At 42.9% G+C, this 22,493-nt stretch overlaps 1 protein-coding gene across 4 annotated transcripts in view; it reads left to right on the plus strand.

The window, feature by feature from the left end:
* The window catches only part of GABRP (gamma-aminobutyric acid type A receptor subunit pi), a 36,788-nt gene extending 20,470 nt beyond the window's left edge, over positions 1 to 16,318 (plus strand). For 2 of the 4 annotated variants that reach the window (XM_008255379.4, XM_002710375.5), the window contains 3 exons: positions 4,535 to 4,687; positions 5,812 to 5,999; positions 8,318 to 10,740. In XM_008255379.4, coding sequence (XP_008253601.1) covers positions 4,535 to 4,687; positions 5,812 to 5,999; positions 8,318 to 8,620 — 644 coding nt within the window. In that variant the 3' untranslated portion in view covers positions 8,621 to 10,740. Of the gene's footprint in view, positions 1 to 4,534; positions 4,688 to 5,811; positions 6,000 to 8,285; positions 10,741 to 16,061 lie in introns of those variants that run through there. The other 2 variants (XM_017341251.3, XM_017341252.3) reach the window with 2 other exon arrangements.
* The last annotated feature ends 6,175 nt before the right edge of the window (positions 16,319 to 22,493 follow it).

Below are 22,493 nucleotides of genomic sequence, written 5' to 3' on the forward strand. Positions count from 1 at the left end.
AAAACAGACTCACTGGCACTGGCACTGTGACGGAGTGGGTTAAGCTGCTGTCTGACAATGCTGGCATCCCATATGCATGACAGTTTGTGTCGCAGCTGCTCCACTTCTGATCCAGCTCCCTGCTAATGCACCTGGGAAGGCAGCAGAGGATGGCCAAAGTGTTTGGCCGCTGTACCCACACGTGGGAGATCCAGAGAAAACTCCTGGTTCCCAGCTTCGGCCTGGCACAGCCCCAGCTGTTGTGGCCATCTGGGGAGTAAACAGGCACATGGAAGATCTCTCTCACTCACTCTCTCTCTGCCTCTCCCTCTCTCTTTGTAACTCTGCCTTTCAAATAAATAAAAATCAATATTTAAAGAATACACAAATGAAGAACATAGGCAGATCCAACGAGAACATGAACAATTAATTATTGCGAGCTTGGGAGAGAAAATTATTTGCTCACTTCATTTACTGAACTTGGATTTCTCAGTCCTTGGCATTTTTAGGCAGATATTTTCCAAAATATGTGAATTTGTTTGGTCTATGCAGTTGTCACTTTGTTCCCACTTCCTTGTGATAATAGTATAAAGAAGGATTATCCCCATCCATATTGGCACTCTGAAAGTTTTTCTCAGCATTTTAGTGGCGTCTAGATGACCCTGGCATTCATATGTACATCAAGGGCACAATTACCTAAAAACTAGAAGACTGCAAAGAAAAGTGGTTGTTCCCCCACTTTTCCTATTTTTCAAATTGTAAGCAATTATCTTTCCTGACTTTTTAGAATGGATGAATAATTATAGTATTTTTTTAAAATAACATATAAGTCAGGATGATGCTGGTGTAGCTTGCCAAATCCGGATTTCCATTTGGGTTCATGTGAAAAAATGACTTCAGTTTCCAAAATCATTTAATTGCAGGCAGCACAAACCTGCTCTATATTCAGGAGAGGGCTGTTATTTAGTCAAACATTGATTCTCAGAGCTTTTTTTTTTTTTTTTTTTTTGATACACTGAATTTGAAAATCAAGAACATAAAGCAAGTAATGCAAAATCATAGAATATCCCTGAAGCACAGGGCAAAAGACCTGTTTTTTTTTAACTTTTATTTAATAAATATAAATTTCCAAAGTACAGCTTTTGGATTACAATGGCTTTTTCCCCCCCATAACTTCCCTCCCACCCACAACCCTTCTATCTCCTGCTCCTTCTCCCATCCCATTCACATCAAGATTCATTTTCAATTATCTTTATATACAGAAGATCAATTTAGTATACATTAAGTAAAGATTTTAACAGTTTGCGCCCACACAGAAACACAGAGTGTAAAGTACTGTTTGAGTACTAGTTATATTGTTCATTCACATAGTACAACACATTAAGGACAGAGATCCTACATGGGGAGTAAGTGCACAGTGACTCCTGTTGTTGATTTAACAATTGACACTCTTGTTTATGACGTCAGTAATCACCTGAGGCTCTTGTCATGAGTTGCCAAGGCTATGGAAGTCTCTTGAGATCACAAACTCTGATCTTATTTAGACAAGGCAATAGTCAAAGTGGAAGTTCTCTCCTCCCTTCAGAGAAAGGTACCTCCTTCTTTGATGACCCATTCTTTCCACAGGGATCTCACTCGCAGAGATCTTTCTTTTAGTTTTTTTTTTCCCCAGAGTGTCTTGCCTTTCCATGCCTGAAATACTCTCATGGGCTTTTCAGCCAGATCCACATGCCTTAAGGGCTGATTCTGAGGCCAGAGTGCTGTTTAGGACATCCGCCATTCTATGAGTCTGCTGTGTATCCCACTTCCCATGTTGGATCGTTCTCTCCCTTTTTAATTCTACCTGTTAGTATTTGGATTTCCTCTTTTGAAAAATGTCTATTGAGGTCATTGGCCCATCTCTTAAGTGGGGGGGGGGTTGTTTTGTTGTTGTGGAGTTTCTTGATCTCTTTGTAGATTCTGGTTATTAATCCTTTGTCTATTGCATACTTCACAAATATTTTTTCCCATTCTGTCAGTTGCCTCTTCACTTTCCTGACTGTTTCTTTTGCAGTACAGAAACTTCTCAATTTGATGCAATCCCAAATGTTAATTTTGGCTTTGACTGCCTGTGCCTCTGGGGTCTTTTCTGAGAAGTCTTTGCCTGTGCCTATATCTTTCAGGGTTTCTCCAATGTTTTCTAATAATTTGATGGTGTCGGATCGTAGATTTAGGTCTTTAATCCATGTTAGTGGATTTTTGTGTAAGGTGTAAGGTAGGGGTCTTGCTTCATGTTTCTACATGTGGAAATCCAGTTTTCCCAGCACCATGTATTGAATAGACTGTTCTTACTCCAGGAATTAGTTTTAGATCCTTGATCAAATATAAGTTGGCTGTAGATGTTCAGATTGATTTCTGGTGTTTCTATTCTGTTCCATTGGTCTATCCATCTGTTTCTGTACCAGTACCATGCTGTTTTGATTACAACTGCCCTGTAGTATGTCCTGAAATCTGGTATTGTGATGCCTCCGGCTTTGTTTTGGTTGTGCAAGATTGCTTTAGCTATTCGAGGAAAAGACCTGGTTTTTAATCTTGCTTCTCACATCAACTATGGATCCTTAGTCAAGGGGCTAAAACTTCCTGTCTTGATTTCTGCTCCAACAAAGTAAAATAAAAAGTAATCTCTTGGGTCCCATCTGGCTCTAAAATTAAATATTTGTATCCTATACTATATTCCCCCAGGAATATTTCTGTTGCAGTTACCTAATAGTACAAGTTTCAGTCCCAGACTTAACTGTGGGCGTGGCATTAGGGAGGAGCGGCACTCATCCACTTCGCTGCTTATTGCCCACGCCACTCTTCAGACTTCTCCTGTCTCAGGGGGGACCCTCTCCACCTGTCCGTCCTGCCTGCTGCTGCTATGTCTGCTCTGTGCTCTCCTGCCCTACGTGAGGCATGGCGGGTGGGTCACTGGATCTTCCAACCCAGGGGCGTGTGTTGTGCTCCAGCAGTCCGTGTGCCACAGGGAATTCTATGAGCCATAGCTGTCTGTTACCTTCATTCCCCACATCCAGAATATATTTGTGGTGTCCAAAGGATGGTCACAAAGTACAATTAAGTCCAGGATGCCTCTGAAATCATCAAAAATTAAATTCTATCTAAGAGCTCCAGTAGGTCCATTCCATAGTGTGAGGGCACTTCAAAAAGTTCATCAAAAAAGTGAACTTGAAAATATGAGTTCATTTCGGTGCAAATTTTTTGAAATCCATGCATATTTTTTCACATATTGACTTTACACAAATTGCTTTTAAATCTTTATTTATTCATTTATTTTATCTCAAAGGCAGAGAGACAGAGATCTCCCATCTACTGGCTCACTCCCCAGATTCCTGCAACAGCCAGGATCAGCACAGGTGGAATCCAGGAGCCAGGAACTCAGTCTGAGTCTCCCACATGGGTGGTGGTGACCCCCCTACTTGCTGCCTTTCAGGGTGCACGTTAGCAGGAATGCTAGAATCAAGGGCAGAGCTGGGATTCAAAGTCGGGCACTCAGATAGGAAATGCAGGTGCCCAAAACAGTATCTAAACTGTTCAGACATATGGCTGCCCCTCCACACACTTTTTGAAAGATTTCTCATGGCCTTGGAAAATGGATACAGGTACTATCCATTAAACAGATATTTATCGAATACCTACTTGTGAAAGAGTCAGGCTGCGATCAGCCCTAGCCATTGTGGCCATTTGGAGACTATACCAGTGTATAGAAGATAGATCTCTCTCTCTCTCTCTCTCTCTCTCTCTCTCTCTGCTTCTGTTATTCTGCCTTTCAAATAAAGAAATAAACAAACAAATGAATAAATCTTAAAAAATAAAAAAGAGGGCCAGTGCTGTAGCACAGCAGGTTAAGCTGCCATCTGCAGTGCTGGCATCCCATATGGGTGCCGGTTTGAGTCCCAGCTGCACTACTTCCAATCCAATTTCTTGCTAATGAGACTGGGAAAACAGTGGAAGATGACCCAAGTACTTGGACCCTGGCCACCCACTAAGGAGACCCAAAGCTTCTGGCTCCTGGTTTCAGCCTGGCCCAGCTCTGGTCATTGTGGCCATTTGAGGAGTGAACCAGCAAGTGGAAGATCTCTCTTTTACTCTCCATAACTTTGACTTTCAAATAAGTAAATAATCTTGAAAGAAGAAAGGATGGTAGAAAGGGAGGGAGGGAGAGAGGGAGGGAGGGAGGGAGGGAGGAAGGGAGGGGGTTTTTTCCCCAGAGGCTCACATCCTGGTGAGGTAGATGTCACAGAAACCAGTGGTTATGATGTCATTGGAATACTGCGCTGTATGAATACTGTGAAAGAGAAACACACAAAGAGAACATGGTGGGGGCAGAAGCATCCCTATAACTCCACCCCAGGCTACAGCAATGCCTTTTGTGGAAACCATACTGACAATTCAAATTAACTAGGTTTTCATGAATAGTAGAGGGCTTAACATGAGTCTAGCTGAGTTAAATATCCCTGGGGAAACCATGGCGCTTCGTGAACAGGCATGATTTCACAGCTCTTGTTAATCCCCTCAGGAAATTACACACGCCTGGTCTTGCAATTTGAGCTTCGGAGGAATGTCCTGTATTTCATTTTGGAAACCTACGTCCCCTCCACTTTCTTGGTGGTGTTGTCCTGGGTGTCATTTTGGATCTCCCTCGATTCAGTTCCTGCGAGAACCTGCATTGGTAAGCGGCTCCCACAGGTGGCCAAAATCGGGCTACCAGATACTCACCTTTTTTTACTTCCTGCCATTATTTTCTTGATATTAACGAGGTAGTTCCAATAGTTGGTTTCTTGAGCGACTTTTTTCACAGAGAGAGAGTCAGAGACAGAAAGAGACTACTGCAGCAGTAGTGCATTTTTAAACTTATGTTTTACAGTGACAGGTAATTGTGATAAGATCCATTGTTGGTTATTTTGTGTGCTCACTAACCCACATCGAGGAAGATAAGGGGTAATGCATTTAGAAATCCTTACCAGTCATGTCTATAAGAAATGGACAGGCCGGCGCCGGGGCTCAATAGGCTAATCCTCCACCTAGCGGCACCGGCACACCGGGTTCTAGTCCCGGTCGGGGTGCCGGATTCTGTCCCGGTTGCCCCTCTTCCAGGCCAGCTCTCTGCTGCGGCCCAGGAAGGCAGTGGAGGATGGCCCAAGTGCTTGGGCCCTGCACCCCATGGGAGACCAGGAGAAGTACCTGGCTCCTACCTTCGGATCAGCACGGTGCGCCAGCCGCAGCGCACCAGCGGTGGCGGCCATTGGAGGGTGAACCAACGGCAAAGGAAGACCTTTCTCTCTGTCTCTCTCCACTCCGCCTGTCAAAAAAAAAAAAAAAAAGACAAATCAACTCAACTCTGGTCAAGAAGGTTGCATGCTTTTTTTTTTTTTAATTTGTTTATTTATTTATTTGAAAGGCTGAGATTCAGAGAGAGAAAGAGAATCTTCCATCTGCTGGTTTACTCCCCAGATGGCTGCAACAGCCGGGGCTGGGCCAGGCCAAAGCCAGGAGCTTCTTCTGGTCTCCCACGTGGGTGCAGGGGTCCAAGCACTTGACCACCCTCCGCTACTGTCCCAGGTGCATGAGCAGGGAGCTGGATCAGAAGCAGAGCAGCTGGGACTCTAACCGACACCCATATGGGCTGCCGGCACTGCAGGCGGTTACACAACAGCCCCAGCCCCCACGTTGCATGCTTTTCAAAACCAGATATGTTCCATTTCTGAGTCGTGTCCTCCCTCTGCCAATTCCAGAATGGAAACACTGTGCTGGGTGATGGGGATTAACTGGAATCTTTCCTGCCTGCTTTCCCAGGCGTGACCACTGTGTTATCCATGACCACACTGATGATTGGGTCCCGCACTTCTCTTCCTAACACCAACTGCTTCATAAAGGCCATCGACGTGTACCTGGGGATCTGCTTTAGCTTCGTGTTTGGGGCCTTGCTGGAATACGCAGTTGCTCACTACAGCTCCTTACAGCAGATGGCAGCCAAAGATAGGGTAAGAATTTTGAGGTCCCTGTCTCTCACCTGTGTCATGTGCTGGTTTTGTAGCCACGAGCTGGCCCTGCTCCTGACCCCCAGTGATTCACTTTGCTCCACTGAGTCTTGTCCTTGTTCAGCCAGACACATCTGAAAGTCGCAGCGCCCTTGACTGTTCTTTTCACCAAATTCAATGAAACAGCAGTACATTTAATCTCCAGCAGAAAAGAGTGTGTTACACATAGGCAACACAAAATCACCACTACCAGAACAAACACTGACAAAAATCCAGCATAAAACAAAACGTTATCAGCTGCTTACAAAGTTCTGATTAATTAATAATAGTTACTATTTAATTATTTTGTTATATTCTTATGTTAAACTATAAAAGTAATGGTTTACTGAATATGTGGAAAAATTAAATTGTGACAAATTTCTTTGATTTTTTGCTAATGGGAAAGATGCTCATTATTTGACTTAGCAGTAGAATACCATGGTCCAGTTCTCTGAATAATAATGGTTATTATTTATCAAGTATTTACACATGCCAGACATAGTAATAAACCCTTGACAAATAGTGTATTATTTTAAAGATTCGTTTATTTATTCATTCATTTGTTTGAAAGGCAGTGTTGGAGAAGGAGGGAGAGGGAGAGAGAGAGAGAGCAAGCTTCCATCTGCTGGTTCATAGCCCAAATGCCAGCAATAGCCAGGCCTGTGCCAGGCCACATCCAAGAGCCAGGAACTCCACCCCAGTCTCCCATATTGGTGACAGGGGCCCAAGCACTTGAGTCGTCATCTTCTGCCTTCCTAGGCACATTAGCAGGAAGTTGGTTCAGAAGTAGAGCAACCAGGACTCAAGCTGACTTTACAAGTGGTGGCTTAACCCTCTGCAACCAAACCCCAGCCCATCAAATATTGTGTCATTTCAAACACTCCTAACAATCCAGTGATGTTGTTATCTCCATTTTTACAGTTTTGGAATCTGAAGAATAAGATCAGTAATATACCAGGAACATGGGTAGTAAGAGGCAGAGTGGGGACTCCAGCCCAAATCCCCTTGGCTCCAAAGCCTGACACTTCTCTGTCATTCCCACTTGCAGTGGTCAATGGGTCATGCTCCTAACCATTACTTTTCAGGCTCAGGGAACCCTGGGGTTGTTTGGATATTTACACATTAAAGCTCATGCTACCAGACAAGAAAATGATAGAGATCCCATCCAGAAGGGGGGCCGCCTTTAGCAAAGTGCTGGACCTCACAGTCCAATAGTGAGAAAATGAGGCATGAGAACAGCCCAGAGATTCAGTTGCTTTTCCCCTTGTGCTTGACTCCGTGAACAGTGAGTTATACATTCCTACTACCCAAGTACCACCAGCAGATGTTCATGTGTGCTAGCCAAAGAAGAATGTGCGTTTCAATTGCTTTACTCTTTTGGGCTTCCCTAAGAGGAAATAAGTTTAATTACCCCAAAATAATCTAGAGTTGCTAGGTGGACAGAAGGAAGGTTGGAAAATTACTGAGATCTTCCACTAAAGACACCAAATGCTTGTGTGGAGTAGTAGATACACTATAGAGTACTTGCTATACCCTAAACACCTAGCAACACCTCCATCAGTCCACTCAACAACACAAAGAAATGAGTACCATTGTTGTCTTGATTTTACTGTTGAGGAATCTGCCACTCCAAGAGGGAGGTAGCTTATCCAAGACCCCATACCTAGTAACGGACTGGCCACACTCTCTGATACCACTACACTGCCCGCATTCTGTGTTGCCCTAGTCATGTTGGAGAATGAAAAATCCCCTGAAGTTGCAAGGAGTGTTACTACTTACGTGGTGCAGATCTCAGACTTAGCTGATTTCTACCAGCTCTTATAATGTTGCCCCCTTTTCCCCAGAACAGAATGGAATTCATCAAACACCTACCAGATGCTTTTCATAATTTTTTACCATTTGTCTTCTCAACCATCTCATGAAGTGGGTTTTAATGATCAATATCACCATTTTGCAGGCAGGGATATTGAATCTTAACCAGATGAAGGTAGCTAAAGTTCCACAATAATGAGACACAGAATGGGATTTGAACCCTGAGTCTTTGGGATTGAGTACACAGCTCTGCATATCCAGAGTGGGCAGTTGTAATCCACCCTGTTATACGTGCTGGTGACCTGCGGGTAAGATAACAGTACTCCAAATCTGTCTTGCTAGCCAATTTCAGAGGCACACAATGCCACGAATATTAATCCTAATTATTCAATACAGAAACCCCTAAACTTTTTTCTGTATTTATTTTGCTGCATCCAGTCTTCCAAGCTAACATATTGTCTGTGAACTAGGGAACAACGAAGGAAGTGGAAGAAGTCAACATTACCAACATCATCAACAGCTCCATTTCCAGTTTTAAACGAAAGATCAGCTTTGCCAGCATTGAAATTTCTGGTGATAATGTCAACTACAGTGACTTGACAATGAAAACCAGTGACAAGTTTAAGTTTGTCTTCCGAGAAAAAATGGGCCGGATTGTTGATTATTTCACAATTCAAAACCCCAGTAATGTTGATCGCTATTCTAAATTACTGTTTCCTTTGGTTTTTATGTTAGCCAATGTATTTTACTGGGCATATTACATGTATTTTTGAGACAAAGTTGAACTTTCTGCATGCTGTAGATCCTCAACAGAACAAAGTAATGATGTAAATTGTACCCTAGACCAACTGAGCACCCTAATCTAATGGTACTACAAATAACTAAAATAACATTTGAACATTTTTCCTCAAAGAATGGACTTCCAACTATTATTCTAAATTGCATAGAAATCCTAGCAGCACCCAACACTAGCCCTGACCCTTTTTCCCATTGAGATACTTGTGCAATTCCATTTCAATGGGTTTGATCTCCTGATCTGCTAACAAAATATTTCTCGTAAGAATGGGTTGATTGAAAGAGGTGGAATGTGGTTGTATGGTTTGATCATATTTGTAATTTTTAAAAATATATATTTAAAAGGAAGTAACTGCTCTTAAACCCTATTTAAATATTATCTAAAGATTACTGTAAGGATGTGAAAGTGTGAAATAAATACACCATTTAGCTACCCACCAGATCAAGTGGTTGTACATGGAATGGAAATACCTGCCTGTTCCTCTCTCGTATTTATGTATAAAGGACACCCCCCTGGAGCCCAAGCTTACAAACCTACTCCAGGCTGCTTGCTCAGTGACGCCCTGGGCTGGATTCACCTTCTATGGAAAATGGGAAGGACTCTGTTCCATGTATCAGGTAACCAGCAAGTGTCAGGGGTTGTTTCTCAGTTAACCATACACACTATTAAATTTCTGCCATGTTTATATAGCAGATTGTTATCTATGCAGGGAGTAATAGTTTCCAGTTTTCGTTTTTGATTCAAATGCAACGTGGGCTTTCAATTCACTGAAAGTCACTGAACTAGCTCAATAGCAAGATGAGTTTTTAGTGATGAGTATTATTTAATAGCACAGAATTGTCCCCAAATTCCAGTAAGTTCTGTCATTAAAAAATCAAGTATAAGTGAAAGAAAAGTTAATGAATCAATAATCTAAAGCAGGAATCCCTGTTCCCAAGATGTAATGGATTCCCCAGACTGGAAGGACATGGGGACATCACTCCTGCCTTAAGCATGTCTCATCATTTTACTATTATAAGTACATCAGTTCCAAACCATTCCTATTGGTTTAGAATTCCTATTGCTTTTCCAGAAACAAGGGTTGAAATGGAAGAATTTTCATGTCTGTTCTAGATGTCTACATCTGGACTTTGACATGAAGACTTGCAGAATTGAGTCCATTTTCTAGCTGCCTGCACTCACAAACTGGTGAGGTACTGAAAGCACCAGGTTGACACAGTCCGAGTCCTCTGTCATTTTTGCTGCTCTAGTATTCAGCAATGCTTTCCAAGCTGAAAATCCCCTGCATCTTTCCAAGAGGAGCTTTCATCCCTATGCTCTCATGACCAGGAATAATGCTTCCTAGATAATGAGCTGTATCGCCCAGAAACAAGTGTCTTAGCTCAAGTAACCTTGGCCTTGCGCAGATCCCTGATCCTTCTGGCTGGACCACTCTGAGTGGCTTATCTGCATACATGAGCAGCAGAATGTTGGCCCTGGGTTCTGGACTTTCTAATAATGGACACTTAAAGAACCTATGTTCAGGTAACAGGTGAGCTATCTTCTCCAAGCCCAGCCAGTCTCACTTCAACGTAAGAAGCACAAACATGCATCTCTTCCGGTTCCCTGGCCAAGCTAAGCTAACAGCACACATATGGTGATTTGTGAGTGTGCCAGGGTAAAGCCTCCTGTTTTGGTTATGTTGAAGGATCCCACTGTCTTAATTCTTTAACTTCTTTTTCTAATAAATGCACAATTTCACCTTTTCTTTCAGAAATAAACCATGGTTTTAGAGATCATTTCTCTTCTACAACTCCCTATATCCATAGACTCTCAATTTTCCCATTGCGATATGTCTACAATTCCATTTCAAAGGGTTTGATCAGCCTATATGCTAACAGAATGTTTCTAATTGGAATGAGTTGATTAAAAGAGGTGGAATGTGTTTGTATGCTTTGATCATATTTGTGATTTTTTGTTAAAAAAAAAAAGGCTTGAAATATTTGCTCTGAAGCCCCTTTTAAACATTATCTGAGGATAACTGTAAAATGTGAAACTGTGAAATAAATGCACGTGTTAACTACCCACCAAATCAAATGGTCGTCTAAAGAATGTGTGCGGTAAGATCCCTGTTGGTAAAAATATACATCATTGGGCAAACTCCACGGTCTCATGCTCTTTCAGCTTCAGGTTCTTCCTGACCCCAGATAGCACGCAGGTACACTCGCACCCCACCATTTCCTTCCAAGGAAACAGTTAACACTGATAATGCCGCTGATGCTTTTCTTGGACATCCCTACACCACCACAATTGCCTTACTTTAAACAGCTGGGCCTGGTGGTAATGAAAGATTTGATTCTCAAAAAAATGTCACAGATCCTCTTCTAAGCCTTCTTTAGTGTTTTGGAATTCTTTTGCTTTTATTCAATGATAGCTTTATAGTTAGAGAAGACACTCTGGGAAAAAATGATTATTTTTGGATTCTTTAAAATCAGTCTATAGAACACAACATTAAAGTTCTCAGTAAAAAAAAAAAAAAAAAACCCTAATATTATAGTTCTGTACTCAGAATGGTCACAAGACTCACTTTATTCAAACTTTTCATTTCTTGGGCGAGAATATCAAAACTAACCTCATCAGGTTTCCCAAGGACATGCAATTAGATGGGGTTGAACATCCTCTAAGTTATGGGGATACCATCTTTAATGACTTTAATATTATGAACAGCAATAGTTCAATATAGGAAGTCATGTAAATATAGGAAGACAGTCATTTAATAAGTAAATGGCTTTTAATAAGTAAATTTTGAAATGAAAGAGAGGGAGAAATGGAAAAATGCACACAGAAGAGATGAACATGGGATTACTGTAGACCACAAGCGGGAAAGGAGTAGACAGTTCAGGGGAGAACTGTTAGAAGAAACGGGCAGTACAAGCTGTCAGTGACAGGCAAGTGTAGTAGAAGCACAGCAAGCTGTCACTAGGAGTTTCCGCATCCAAGACTGAGAGGAGGTTCTTCTTCGGCATGTGTATCATTCTTAGACCTGTGGAACAGTTCTCAGCTGCTGGCCCATGGTGAAATTTTTTCAGTCTATATTCCACTGAAGCCAAACATTCTTGCTTTTAAAAACAGAGGGGCAGGCTTTGTGGTGCAGCACGTTAAGCCATCTGGTGGGATGCCCACATCCTGTATCAGAGTGCTGGGAATCTAGGTCCACCTCTGCTTTGGATTCAGCTTTTTGCTAATGAATCTGGGAGGCAGCAGATGATGGCCTAAGTACTTGAGTTCCTGCCATTATGTGGGGGACCTGGATGGAGTTCCTGGTTCCTGGCTTCAGCCTGGCCCAGCCCTGGCTGCTGTGGGCATTTGGAGAGTGAACCAACAGATAGAAGACCTCTGTGTGTATGTGCGTGTGTGTGTGTGTGTGTGACTCTGCCTTTCAAATTAATAAATAGATAAATAAAACTTTACACTCAGGTATTTTCTTTCTTTCTTTTTGATTTTAGCCTTCATATCCTACATATAAGAGAGAACATGCAGTATTTGAAAAAATAAATAAAACTTGAAAAAATATATTTCTAGAACTCTTAACAGAAAGGAAATTATACCCAATAGATTATCAAAGTAATTTGCATATTGTATCATGATTGCATGTTGTATCAATGATTTTTTTAAAAGAAAGAAAAAAAGGATGTGTTTCATCTATTTTAAATTATTAAGAATACAGTAAATTACATGTAATTTTCAAGGTTTCTATAAATAATTTAGATATATATCAGACTTGAGTATGAGTTGAAACACCTTGAGTCCAGTTTTGGCCCACACTTTTGAGAGGGAAAGGGAAAGAAACAATAGAGGTGATTAAAATAACGGAGAACAAGTCCGATGAGAAGGGGCTTTCACACCGTGGAAAGCAAGGCTGAGTGATAATGACTTGATTATTAGGTTCAAGCAGGACTTTGTACCAGAGACATGCTGTTCCGCCACTCACCTGAATGAATGAACTGCAAAAAGGTAAACGGCCATAAACAAACGCAAGAGAAAATCCAATCATTTACAAGGAAGAAAATGTTCAAGTGGAATAATGAAATGCTCAGATTCTCCATCTGGAAATGTTCCGTGGGAATAGACAATTCTGTCTATGAATTTTATCGTTAAAATCTTCAAGAAACAGGATTTCATATCTCATCTCCTGAATGTCTTTTTTTTTTTTTTTTTTTTTTTTGACAGGCGGAGTGGAGAGAGACAGAGAGAAAGGTCTTCCTTTGCCGTTGGTTCACCCTCCAATGGCCGCCGCGGCCGGCGCGCTGCGGCCGGCGCACCGCGCTGATCCAATGGCAGGAGCCAGGTGCTTTTCCTGATCTCCCATGGGGTGCAGGGCCCAAGCACCTGGGCCATCCTCCACTGCACTCCCTGGCCACAGCAGAGAGTTGGCCTGGAAGAGGGGCAACCGGGACAGAATCCGGCGCCCCAACCGGGACTAGAACCCGGTGTGCCGGCGCCGCTAGGCGGAGGATTAGCCTAGTGAGCCGCGGCGCCGGCCTGAATGTCTGTTTTCATTCAGAAGGTTCACCTCCTACCCAATATAGAAAACTTGGTTAATGTACTTTTTAACCTAGTTACCTGTAGAAAAAAAGATAACATGATGTGTTTGACACTGCTATGTTTAGCTCTGGTGGCAAAGTTGGCCCTTGGCTGGCATCTGGGAACCTGGATTTTGGAAGGGGTCCCAGCATTCCCAACTGATGAGTGGCTTCAGGTGCCTCAACTGTTTGTTCCAACAAGGTTTATATTGAATATCTGATTCCCTTCTGGGAGTCTGGCAGAAAGGGTGCCTACAAGACAAGTCCCCCATCAAATTCTTGAGTGAGCACTGGGTTTCTGGTGAGCGTCCCGGCAGGCAACATTCCACAGGTGATGTCACGATTCAGTGTCAGATTTGAATCAGTCCTGGGTGATTACACACGGAGAGGATTCTCATCAGCTTGTGTCTAGTCTCCCCAGGTTCCTTTCCCTTCCTGGTAAACTGGCTTCTTCTGCTGAAATACATCACAGTCAGGAGTATGACCACATGATGAGTCCTGTGAGTCCTCCCACCAAATCAGGAACCCTGGCCATGGTCTTGGGGACTCTGGGCAGACACGCTTTGCTTAAGAGCACTGGTTCCTAGAGTAGCGAAACTGGTGATAGACAACAGAGCCCAGAATCTTACCCCGGACCTATGGACTCAAGGCCTGTATTTTTCAGGGGCTAGCGTTGTGGCATAGCAGGCATCCCAAATGGGTGCCGATTCGAGACCTGCTGCTCCACTTCCAATCCAGCTCCCTGCTAATATGCCTGGGAAGTCAACAGAGGGTGATCCAAGAGCTTGGGCCGCTGTACCCACTTGGGAGACCTAGAAGAAGCCCCAGGCTTCAGTGTTACAAGCCATGGCTGTTGTGGCCATTTGTGGAATGAACCAGCAGATGGAAGATCTCTGTCTCACCCCCCTCACACACACACTCCGTAGCTCTGCCTTTCAAATAAATAAAAATTAAAATTTTCTTTTTTAAAAAGACCTGTAGTTTTCAAAGATCTCTGGGAGTTTTTGATAGGAAGGCAAATGCCAAATTCCCTGGAAGAAAATAATCGCATGAAAGCTGTGTTTGTTGGGGGAGAAGATAACACAGTGTGTCTGCTACATGGAAGAAAAGAGTCCAGCTGAACACGATTAATGACTATGAACTGTGTGCAAAGCAGGCAGACAGCAAAACTTTTCCTTTGTCTCACTGGCTCTTCTATGTTGGTGCCAAGAAGGCACAGGAAAGCTTCCATTTCTGATATGATTGCAACATGACAAAAAAGCATCCAGAGATAAACATGTAGCTGAAGAATGAGGCAGGTATATGGTGGTGCCAGAGTTCTTCAACACAATGCCCAGTTTTTGAGATGCCAAATCTTAACAGCCATGCACATGAGCTACATGGGCAGGCAAAAAATTAGAGTCCCTGCCACCAAAGAGTTTGGCTTCTGCAACGGGTAAGAGGGGCCGTGGCTTGAATGGTGCCTCCTAGGTCACATTCAAGAAAGTCAGGACAACAGTGCCTCCAAAGTTCCATCAAAGGAACTCTCAGACTGATGAAGGGAGAGGACTGGGCCAAGAAATGTGAGTTCATGAGTTGCAACAAAAAAGCACCTCTCCAGCTTGGACTCCTGTCTCCTTTGTCTGGCCTCTTCCAGTCTGACCCACCAACCTGTCCTGTGTGTGCTCTCGAGGTAGAGGCCTTGACAATCTGAGTTTCATTGTGCATGCAACCTTGTGGATTATGACTCTTGTTTAATTTCTGAATTTTAGAAGAAGTTGTGAATTTTTTTAAAGGATAAATATTTTCATGGACGTATTTAACAAAAGAATGCAGATACATCCTCATAAAATACAGAAACGTGGGGCTGGCGCCATGGCTCACTTGGTTAATCCTCTGCCTGTGGCACCAGCATCCCATATGGGTGCCAGTTCTAGTCCTGGTTGCTCCTCTTCCAGTCCAGCTTTCTGATGTGGCCTGGGAGGGCAGTGGAGGATGGCCCCAGTTCTTGGGTCCCTGCACCCACATGGGAGTCCAGGAAGAAGCACCTGGCTCCTGGCTTCGGATCGGCGCAGCGCTGGCCATAGTGGCCATTTGGGGAGTGAACCAATGGAAGGAGGACCTTTCTCTCTGTCTCTCTCTCTCACTGTCTATAACTCTACCTGTCAAATAAAAAAAGAAAGAAATGTGGCATGACTGATGAATAAATAACTAGTCTCTATGAGAGATTTATTTTTAGAAGAAGTAGATAAATACATCCCTGATGAATTTTGCTTTTCAATAACAAGTTACTGAACCAATTTGCCAAAATGTATCTTAAAGAATCAAAAAGCCCTCATTCCTAAATCATATTGTATCTCTGAGACAAAACAAAGGAAAGGGGACAGATGACAGTGGAAAGTGATAACCACAAATATCACCAATAAAAGTTAGCCTTGAATGCTATGGCATTTAGAGCCACAAACCTTGGAATGCAACAACAAAGTGAATTTTCAGAATGTAAAGAAGTCCCAGGAGAAAATATCCATTTGAAAGAAAATGAGATGTACCTTTTCTGGGTGTGTATACTGCTTACATCCTAACAAAACATTCTAATCCATTTCACAGTGGGATTCAAAGGCAAATTCTCAACAGGGGAAATAGAATTGTTTATCTACTCCTGTAGTAATTTAATATAATTTATCAAGTTATTTCTTTTCCACAAATAATCCAGTTGCATACCCTTTCACATTATCCCAAAAGACTCATCCAGTTTGATTTAGTGGAGGAGCCTAGCAATGAAAGTCTAGAGACCTCTGCCGTTAACTTCATCTCTATTTGCCTAAATTTCCTAATATGTCAAGTGGCATAGAAGTACTCGCCCTTCCTTTCTCACAGGTGTGCGGTGTGGTTAAAGACAAGGCTACAGGGGCTGGCGCTGTGGCACAAGCGGGTTAACGCCTTGGTCTGAAGCGCCAGCATCCCATGTGCGAGCTGTTTTGAGACCCGGCTGCTCCACTTCCTATCCAGCTCTCTGCTACGTCCTGGGAAAGCAGTAGAAGACGGCACAAGTCCTTGGGCCCGTGCACCCACGTGGGAGACCCAGAAGAAACTCCTGGCTTCAGATCGGCTCAGCTCCAGCTGTTGCGGCCAATTGGGGAGTGAACCAGCAGATGGAAGACCTCTCTCTCTCTCTCTCTCTCTCTCTCTCTCTCTGCCTCTCCTCTCTCTGTGTAACTCTGACTGTCAAATAAATCAATAAATAAATCTTTAAAAAAAAGACGCGATTATAAATGTGAAAATATTTTGGAAATGTATGATGGAAACACACATATGGGTCCCATTCATTTGCTACATTATCCTGCTCATATTACATACCCCTAGAAAGTTAGAATTGGTTAGGAATTTGGAAAACATTATGCTGAGTGAAATAAGCCAATCCCAAAGGGACAAATACCACTTGTTCTCCCTGATAGGTGACAACTAACTGAGCACCAAAAAGGAAACCTGTGAAAGTGAAATGAACACTATGAGAAACGGTGACTTGATCAGCCCTCACCCTGACTGTTGATGAGCAACTTAATATGTTATCCCTCTTAGTATTTTTTTGTTTGTTCTACTTAATACTTTTGGTTGAATACTGTAATCAATACACAATTATTCTTAAGTGCTGAAATTTAACTGAAAAGTGATCGCTGTTAAATATAAGAGTGGGAATAAGAGAGGGAAGAGATGTGCAATTCGGGACATGCTCAAGCTGACTTGCCTCAAACGGTAGAGTTAGAAACATACCAGGGGATTCCAATTCAATCCCATCAAGGTGGCATGTACCAATGCCATCTCACTAGTCCCAGTGATCAATTTCTGTTCACAATTAATCATAATGATAGGACTAAGAACCAAAGGGATTGCATAAACAAGAATAGTGTCTGCAAATACTAGCTGATAGAATAAAAAAGGGAGAGAATGATCCTACATGGGAAGTGAGATACACAGCAGACCCATAGAATGGCAGATGTCCTAAACAGCACTCTGGCCTCAGAATCAGCCCTTAAGGCATGCGGATCTGGCTGAAAAGCCCATGAGAGTATTTCAGGCATGGAAAGCCAAGACACTCTGGCAAAAAAAAAAAAAAAAAAAAAAAAAAAAAAAAAAAAAAAAAAAAAAAAAAAAAAAACACCACCCTAAATGAAAGATCTCCGTGAGTGAGATCCCAGTGGAAAGGAGGAGTCATCAAAGAAGGAGGTACCTTTCTCTGAAGGGAGGAGAGAACTTCCACTTTGACCATGGCCTTGTCTAAATATGATCAGAGTCAGTGAACTCAGGCGGCTTCCATAGCCTTGGCATAGCCTTGGCAGCTCATGACAAGAGCCTACGGTGATTACTGATGCAATAAACAAGAGTGTCAACTTGTTAAGTCAACAACAGGAGTCACTGTGCACTTACTCCTCATGTAGGATCTTTGTCCTTAGTGTGCTGTACATTGAGATTTAATGCTATAACTAGTACTCAAACAGTATTTTTCACTTTATGTTTCTGTGTGGGAGCAAACTGTTGAAATCTTTACTTAATGTATGTCAAACTGATCTTCTGTATATAAAGAGAATCGAAAATGAATCTTGATGTGAATGGAAGGGGAGAGGGAGTGGGAAAGGGGAGGGTTGCGGGTGGGAGGGACGTTATGGGGGGGAAGCCATTGTAATCCATAAGCTGTACTTTGGAAATTTATAATCATTAAATAAAAGTTAAAAAAATTTAAAAAAAAAAGAAAGTTAGAATTGGAACATAGCAGAGACATCATGAAGGCCAATGAATTGGCAGGTAAGGGTCAGAGACATCACAGGATATGACCAAGATCAAACACAGGGCATAGCCAGGACCAGAAGATGTGTCACAGCAGCCTCAAATTCTTGTCCCTGATCCCATCACCTCCCCGAATGAGTCTGTGCAAACAGCTTCACACTCTGTGGATGCTATAGGATTACAGCACCTATGGGCTAACAAAAAGCCACAGCTCCATCGAGACTTAAGTGCAGTACCTCTGGCCTGTGTCTTGATGACCTCTCTCAATCTGCCTGGACTATTCTCCCCACATGGAATTTGAGGCAGAGGTATCTCTAGAATCTTCACTACTACATCAGATCATTCTTCCCCAGAAGACTTTAAGTCATGGCTTAACTTAGAGGACCCTGATTTACCCTCTGCCCTTTAAAAGTCCCTGCAGAGGGAGAGCAAAAAAATCTGGCATTCTGCACCAAAACATATCTCTGACCGGCCAGCTGCTCTAAGAACATTCTATTTCATTTCTGCAAAGGTGAAAGATCTCGGATTGTGATTCCTTTCAGCTCTAACACAGGTGACCATTTTAAAAATGCATCTGTATGTTTACATAATGCCTTCCATTGCAATGAATCTTTTGCATTTTTAAAGGCAAGTTGTATGTTCTGACACAATAACTGGTAGTAAAGGTTTTTCAAATTATCTCCCATTTGCCTACTCTGTTAACCAAGAGAGTACATAAAGGGCAATAAAGTTATATCTTTATCAGAAAAGTACACAGTGCTTCTGCAAGCACTGTGCTAGCACAGCTCTGTTGTCTGCTCAAAGTTTTATAGTTTTCCAAGTAGAAGATAGGAATGAAATAACGTTTAAGCAGTTTGCTGGAGGAAAATATTAAGAACAGTCACTATGGTGCAGTCCGCAGTGGTTTCCTCACTTTGCTCCTTCCCAGGTATTTTAGACGTAGCTGATGCTCTGAGTCACACAAAAGGATAGAAACCCGTGGTGTGTAAATGCTAGCCAATAGTTTCAATTTATTAAGGGCCAACTACATACTAAGCACCTGACAATAATCCTGTAAGGTAGATGCAAACTCATTTTGCAGGTAAGAAAACTTACTCAATGAGATTAAGTGGCTGGCTCAACGATACACAACTGGGAAGTGGCACACCCAGGTCTATTCTGCCCCAAGATCCATGCTTCATCCACTCCACCCACACTGCCCCACTCTTACAAGTTGTTAGAAGTCTCCAGAATCTGCATCTGCATTAGACAAAAACAGGAACCAAAGAAATGCAAACAGGAATTAACATGCCTCATTCACTTTCCCACCTTAGGAATGCTCGTGAATTGTCCATGTCCAAAGCCAATAAGTCACAAGGATCATAAGAAGCAGCAAGCTGACCCTGTGAGAAATTCTGGGAGACTGCTGGAGAGTTTAGGAGGCACAGCTTTGAGCTTAGTCAACTCAGGTTTGAGCGCTGACTCAGCCTGTTACCAGTTAGTTGTGTGGCCCACTTTAAGCTCTTTGAATTCTATTTTCTTCTCTGTAATTTTTTAAAAGATTTATTATGTATTTGAAAGGCAGAGTTACAGAGAGGCAGAGGCAGAGGGAGAGAGAGAGGTCTTCCATCTGCTAGTTCACTTCCCAGTTGACCACAATGACTGGAGGTGCACTGATCCAAAGCCAGGAGCCAGAAGCTTCTTTCAGGACTCCCATGCAGGTACAGGGACCCAAGGTCTTGGGCCATCTTCCACTACTTTCCCAGGCCACAGCAGGGAGCTGGATAGGAAGTGGAGCAGCCAGGACTTGAACCTGCGCCCATATGGGACGCTGGCACTGCAGGCGGTGGCTTTTTCCACTATGCCACAGCATCAGCCCCTCTTCTCTAAATTAGAAAAGCATCCTCCTAGGCTTCCATGATACAATATGTGCAGAACTTGACACAGTTCCTAGCATATTGTTGCATGCTCAATAAATATTACCTCTTTTTTATTGGAACTTTTGCTGTGAAGTTGCTGTATAAAAATAAAAGACACATTATTGGTGCAAGAAAATGAAACAAAATCCACAGCTTCTAGTTTAACTGGTTTTTTTGTGAGCACTTAATGGCTCTACACTTCTTGATTTAAGAGAGCCTTAAAAACCAGAATAGGTTTCAAGCACTGAGTCTCTATTTTCAAGAACAGATGCTCTTTTGGGCTTAGACAACATTTAAGTCAAATTGTATCATGGGGTGGCTGGGCCCAGGTTTTTGTCTCTGATGCAAAAACAGGAATTCAAAGATGAGACTTAGATCAGCAGAGAAGCAAGATTCATTTGCTTGCAAAGTGAAAGTATGTAAGGAGGGGACCTGGGGACTGCTCAAGGGAGAGCTAGCTTCAATGGGTTTTATATGATCTGGAGGCATTAGTGCACGATGTCTGGGGTGGGGTTTCATTGAATATTCATGAGACATAGGATTTAGGCCAGGGCTTGAGTGGCACTCATTTCCTTGCCCTTTTCTGGAAGTTTTGAAAGTGTGGCAGAGTAGGGGTATCAGCCATGGTAATTTATTTGCATTTACATTATAATGAGCTGGAGGTAAAGAACAGGACACAGCCAGCTGTCATGTTGGATAATTTTGGCTTGCCCAGGTACCAAGCAGCAGTTTTGTCAAAGCTGTGGTTTTCAACTGCACAGAAAGATGGGGCAGGGTTTGGGTGGTGCAGGCAGGGCTACAGCGCAGGTGGGACTTGGGGAGGGGCTAGTGATCTCTACCTTGCCAGCTACTTCCTTACCTACATCAGTTGTACAGGTCCACATAAAACCCGTTTGATTTCTCCTGCCAGATTAGGTAGGAAATTGATGCTGTGAAGAGTGTGGAGTCCTTAGAATTTCTAATTTTTATCAGCCCCTTAGCTACATATACCATCCTTTCTTATTTTTACATAATAAGGCTTAAGCCCTCATTTCCACCATTCTCAAACTTTTTTTAAAAAAGGATTCTAGCATGTGGGGAGTGAACCAGCAGATGAAAACCCTGCTTCTCTGCATCTTAAAAAAGTAAAAGTTGTACATGGTGATTAGACACAGTTACAAATTAGAGTTTGCCCTTCATCCCCCTGCGCCATGTAACTCCAGGAGCATTAGTTTGTCGGGGCTCCTAAAACAGAGAACCACAGACTGGGGACTTACACAACAGAAATTTATTTTCTCACAGTCCCAGAGGCTGTTGGCTGAGTGTGTTTCTTCTGAGGTTTCTCTTGCTGGGCGGTGGTGGCCAACATTCCTGTGTCTTCACACAGTCTTTCCCTCTGTACCTGTCCAGATGTCCCCTTACTATGAGGACAGCGGTCCCATTTGATTAAGGCCCACTCAAATGACTTCACTTGCACTTGTACTTGCACTTAATTCTCTCTTTCAAGACCCTGTCTCCAAACACAGCCACATTCTGGGATACTGGGGGTTATGACTTCAACTCAGGAATTGGGGGCAAGGGAGGTAGGGTGGGCAAGGATACCCATCAGCCCATGACATCAGGTACATCTCCCCCCACCAACCTCCTTGAAGGGTGAGAGACTAATCACTACACATCCTGTTCATTTTCCTGCATCAAAGTAAGAAAAAGCTGAAGCTCTCTGCAAAGCTTTCTGTCACCCTGTTTCTTATCCATTTGTTTTCCCCCAACTATTTTAGCTCTTACTGATGTGGCTTGTAGAAAAGTCCAGGCACAAGAGGGTAGAGCTCCACTCTTCTTAGTGGTATGTGCTTTGCAAAGCAGTGCAGTGACAGGTGGCTGGCCTGGTGGCTAAGACAGCCACATGCCCATCTCAGAGTCCTTGGGTTCCATCCCAGATTCCAGTTCCTGATTCCAGCTTCCTGCTAATGCAGATCCTGAGAGGCAGTGGTGATGGCTCTGGTACTTGGGCCCTGCCCGTTACTCAGGCCCTTTTGTGGCATCTACCTTCCTTTTGAGAAGAGTCGCAGTGCTGCCACCGTGATGCCCTATTGACTCCGAGCACCCACCCTGAAAGTGGGCAACCTTTCTGTCTGTATTTCCACACCCAGGAACTTCCTTGGCTGCCAAGCATCTCCCAACACATTACAAACACTTTAAAACAAAAGACATCCTCTGGTGGCGGCACAGTGGGGGTTATCTTCTCTCCCAGCTGGAGCAATGGAAGGAAACTCACATCTGCGACATGGACAGGCTAAGGATGGCACTAAGTAGGCAGAGCGCTCAAACCTAACACCGTCAAGGGCATTGCCCTTTGGCAGTGAAGAATGGACTTCACCTGCTCACTTCTGAGCGGGGACCTGGAGGGAGGGCAAGGCAAGGTGTTTGCTTTCTGTCATGGAAATCAGGAAAGTTTTCTTTTTCTTTTTAATTACCTTGTTATGTGATAGAGGTCATAAGGTGGAAGAAAAGTATGAAAAATTGCTTTTTTATATACGTGACCTTCTGATAGCCTGTGTGTTTTAGGGACAGATAACCACCTAATGAGACTTTTTTATAATAAAGCTTTCATTGCTTTGGAAAATATTAACTTTTGTAGCTCTTCCAGGTA

The sequence above is a fragment of the Oryctolagus cuniculus genome, chromosome 6 (genome assembly GCF_964237555.1).
Source record: "Oryctolagus cuniculus chromosome 6, mOryCun1.1, whole genome shotgun sequence".
Classification (NCBI taxonomy): Eukaryota; Metazoa; Chordata; class Mammalia; order Lagomorpha; family Leporidae; genus Oryctolagus; species Oryctolagus cuniculus.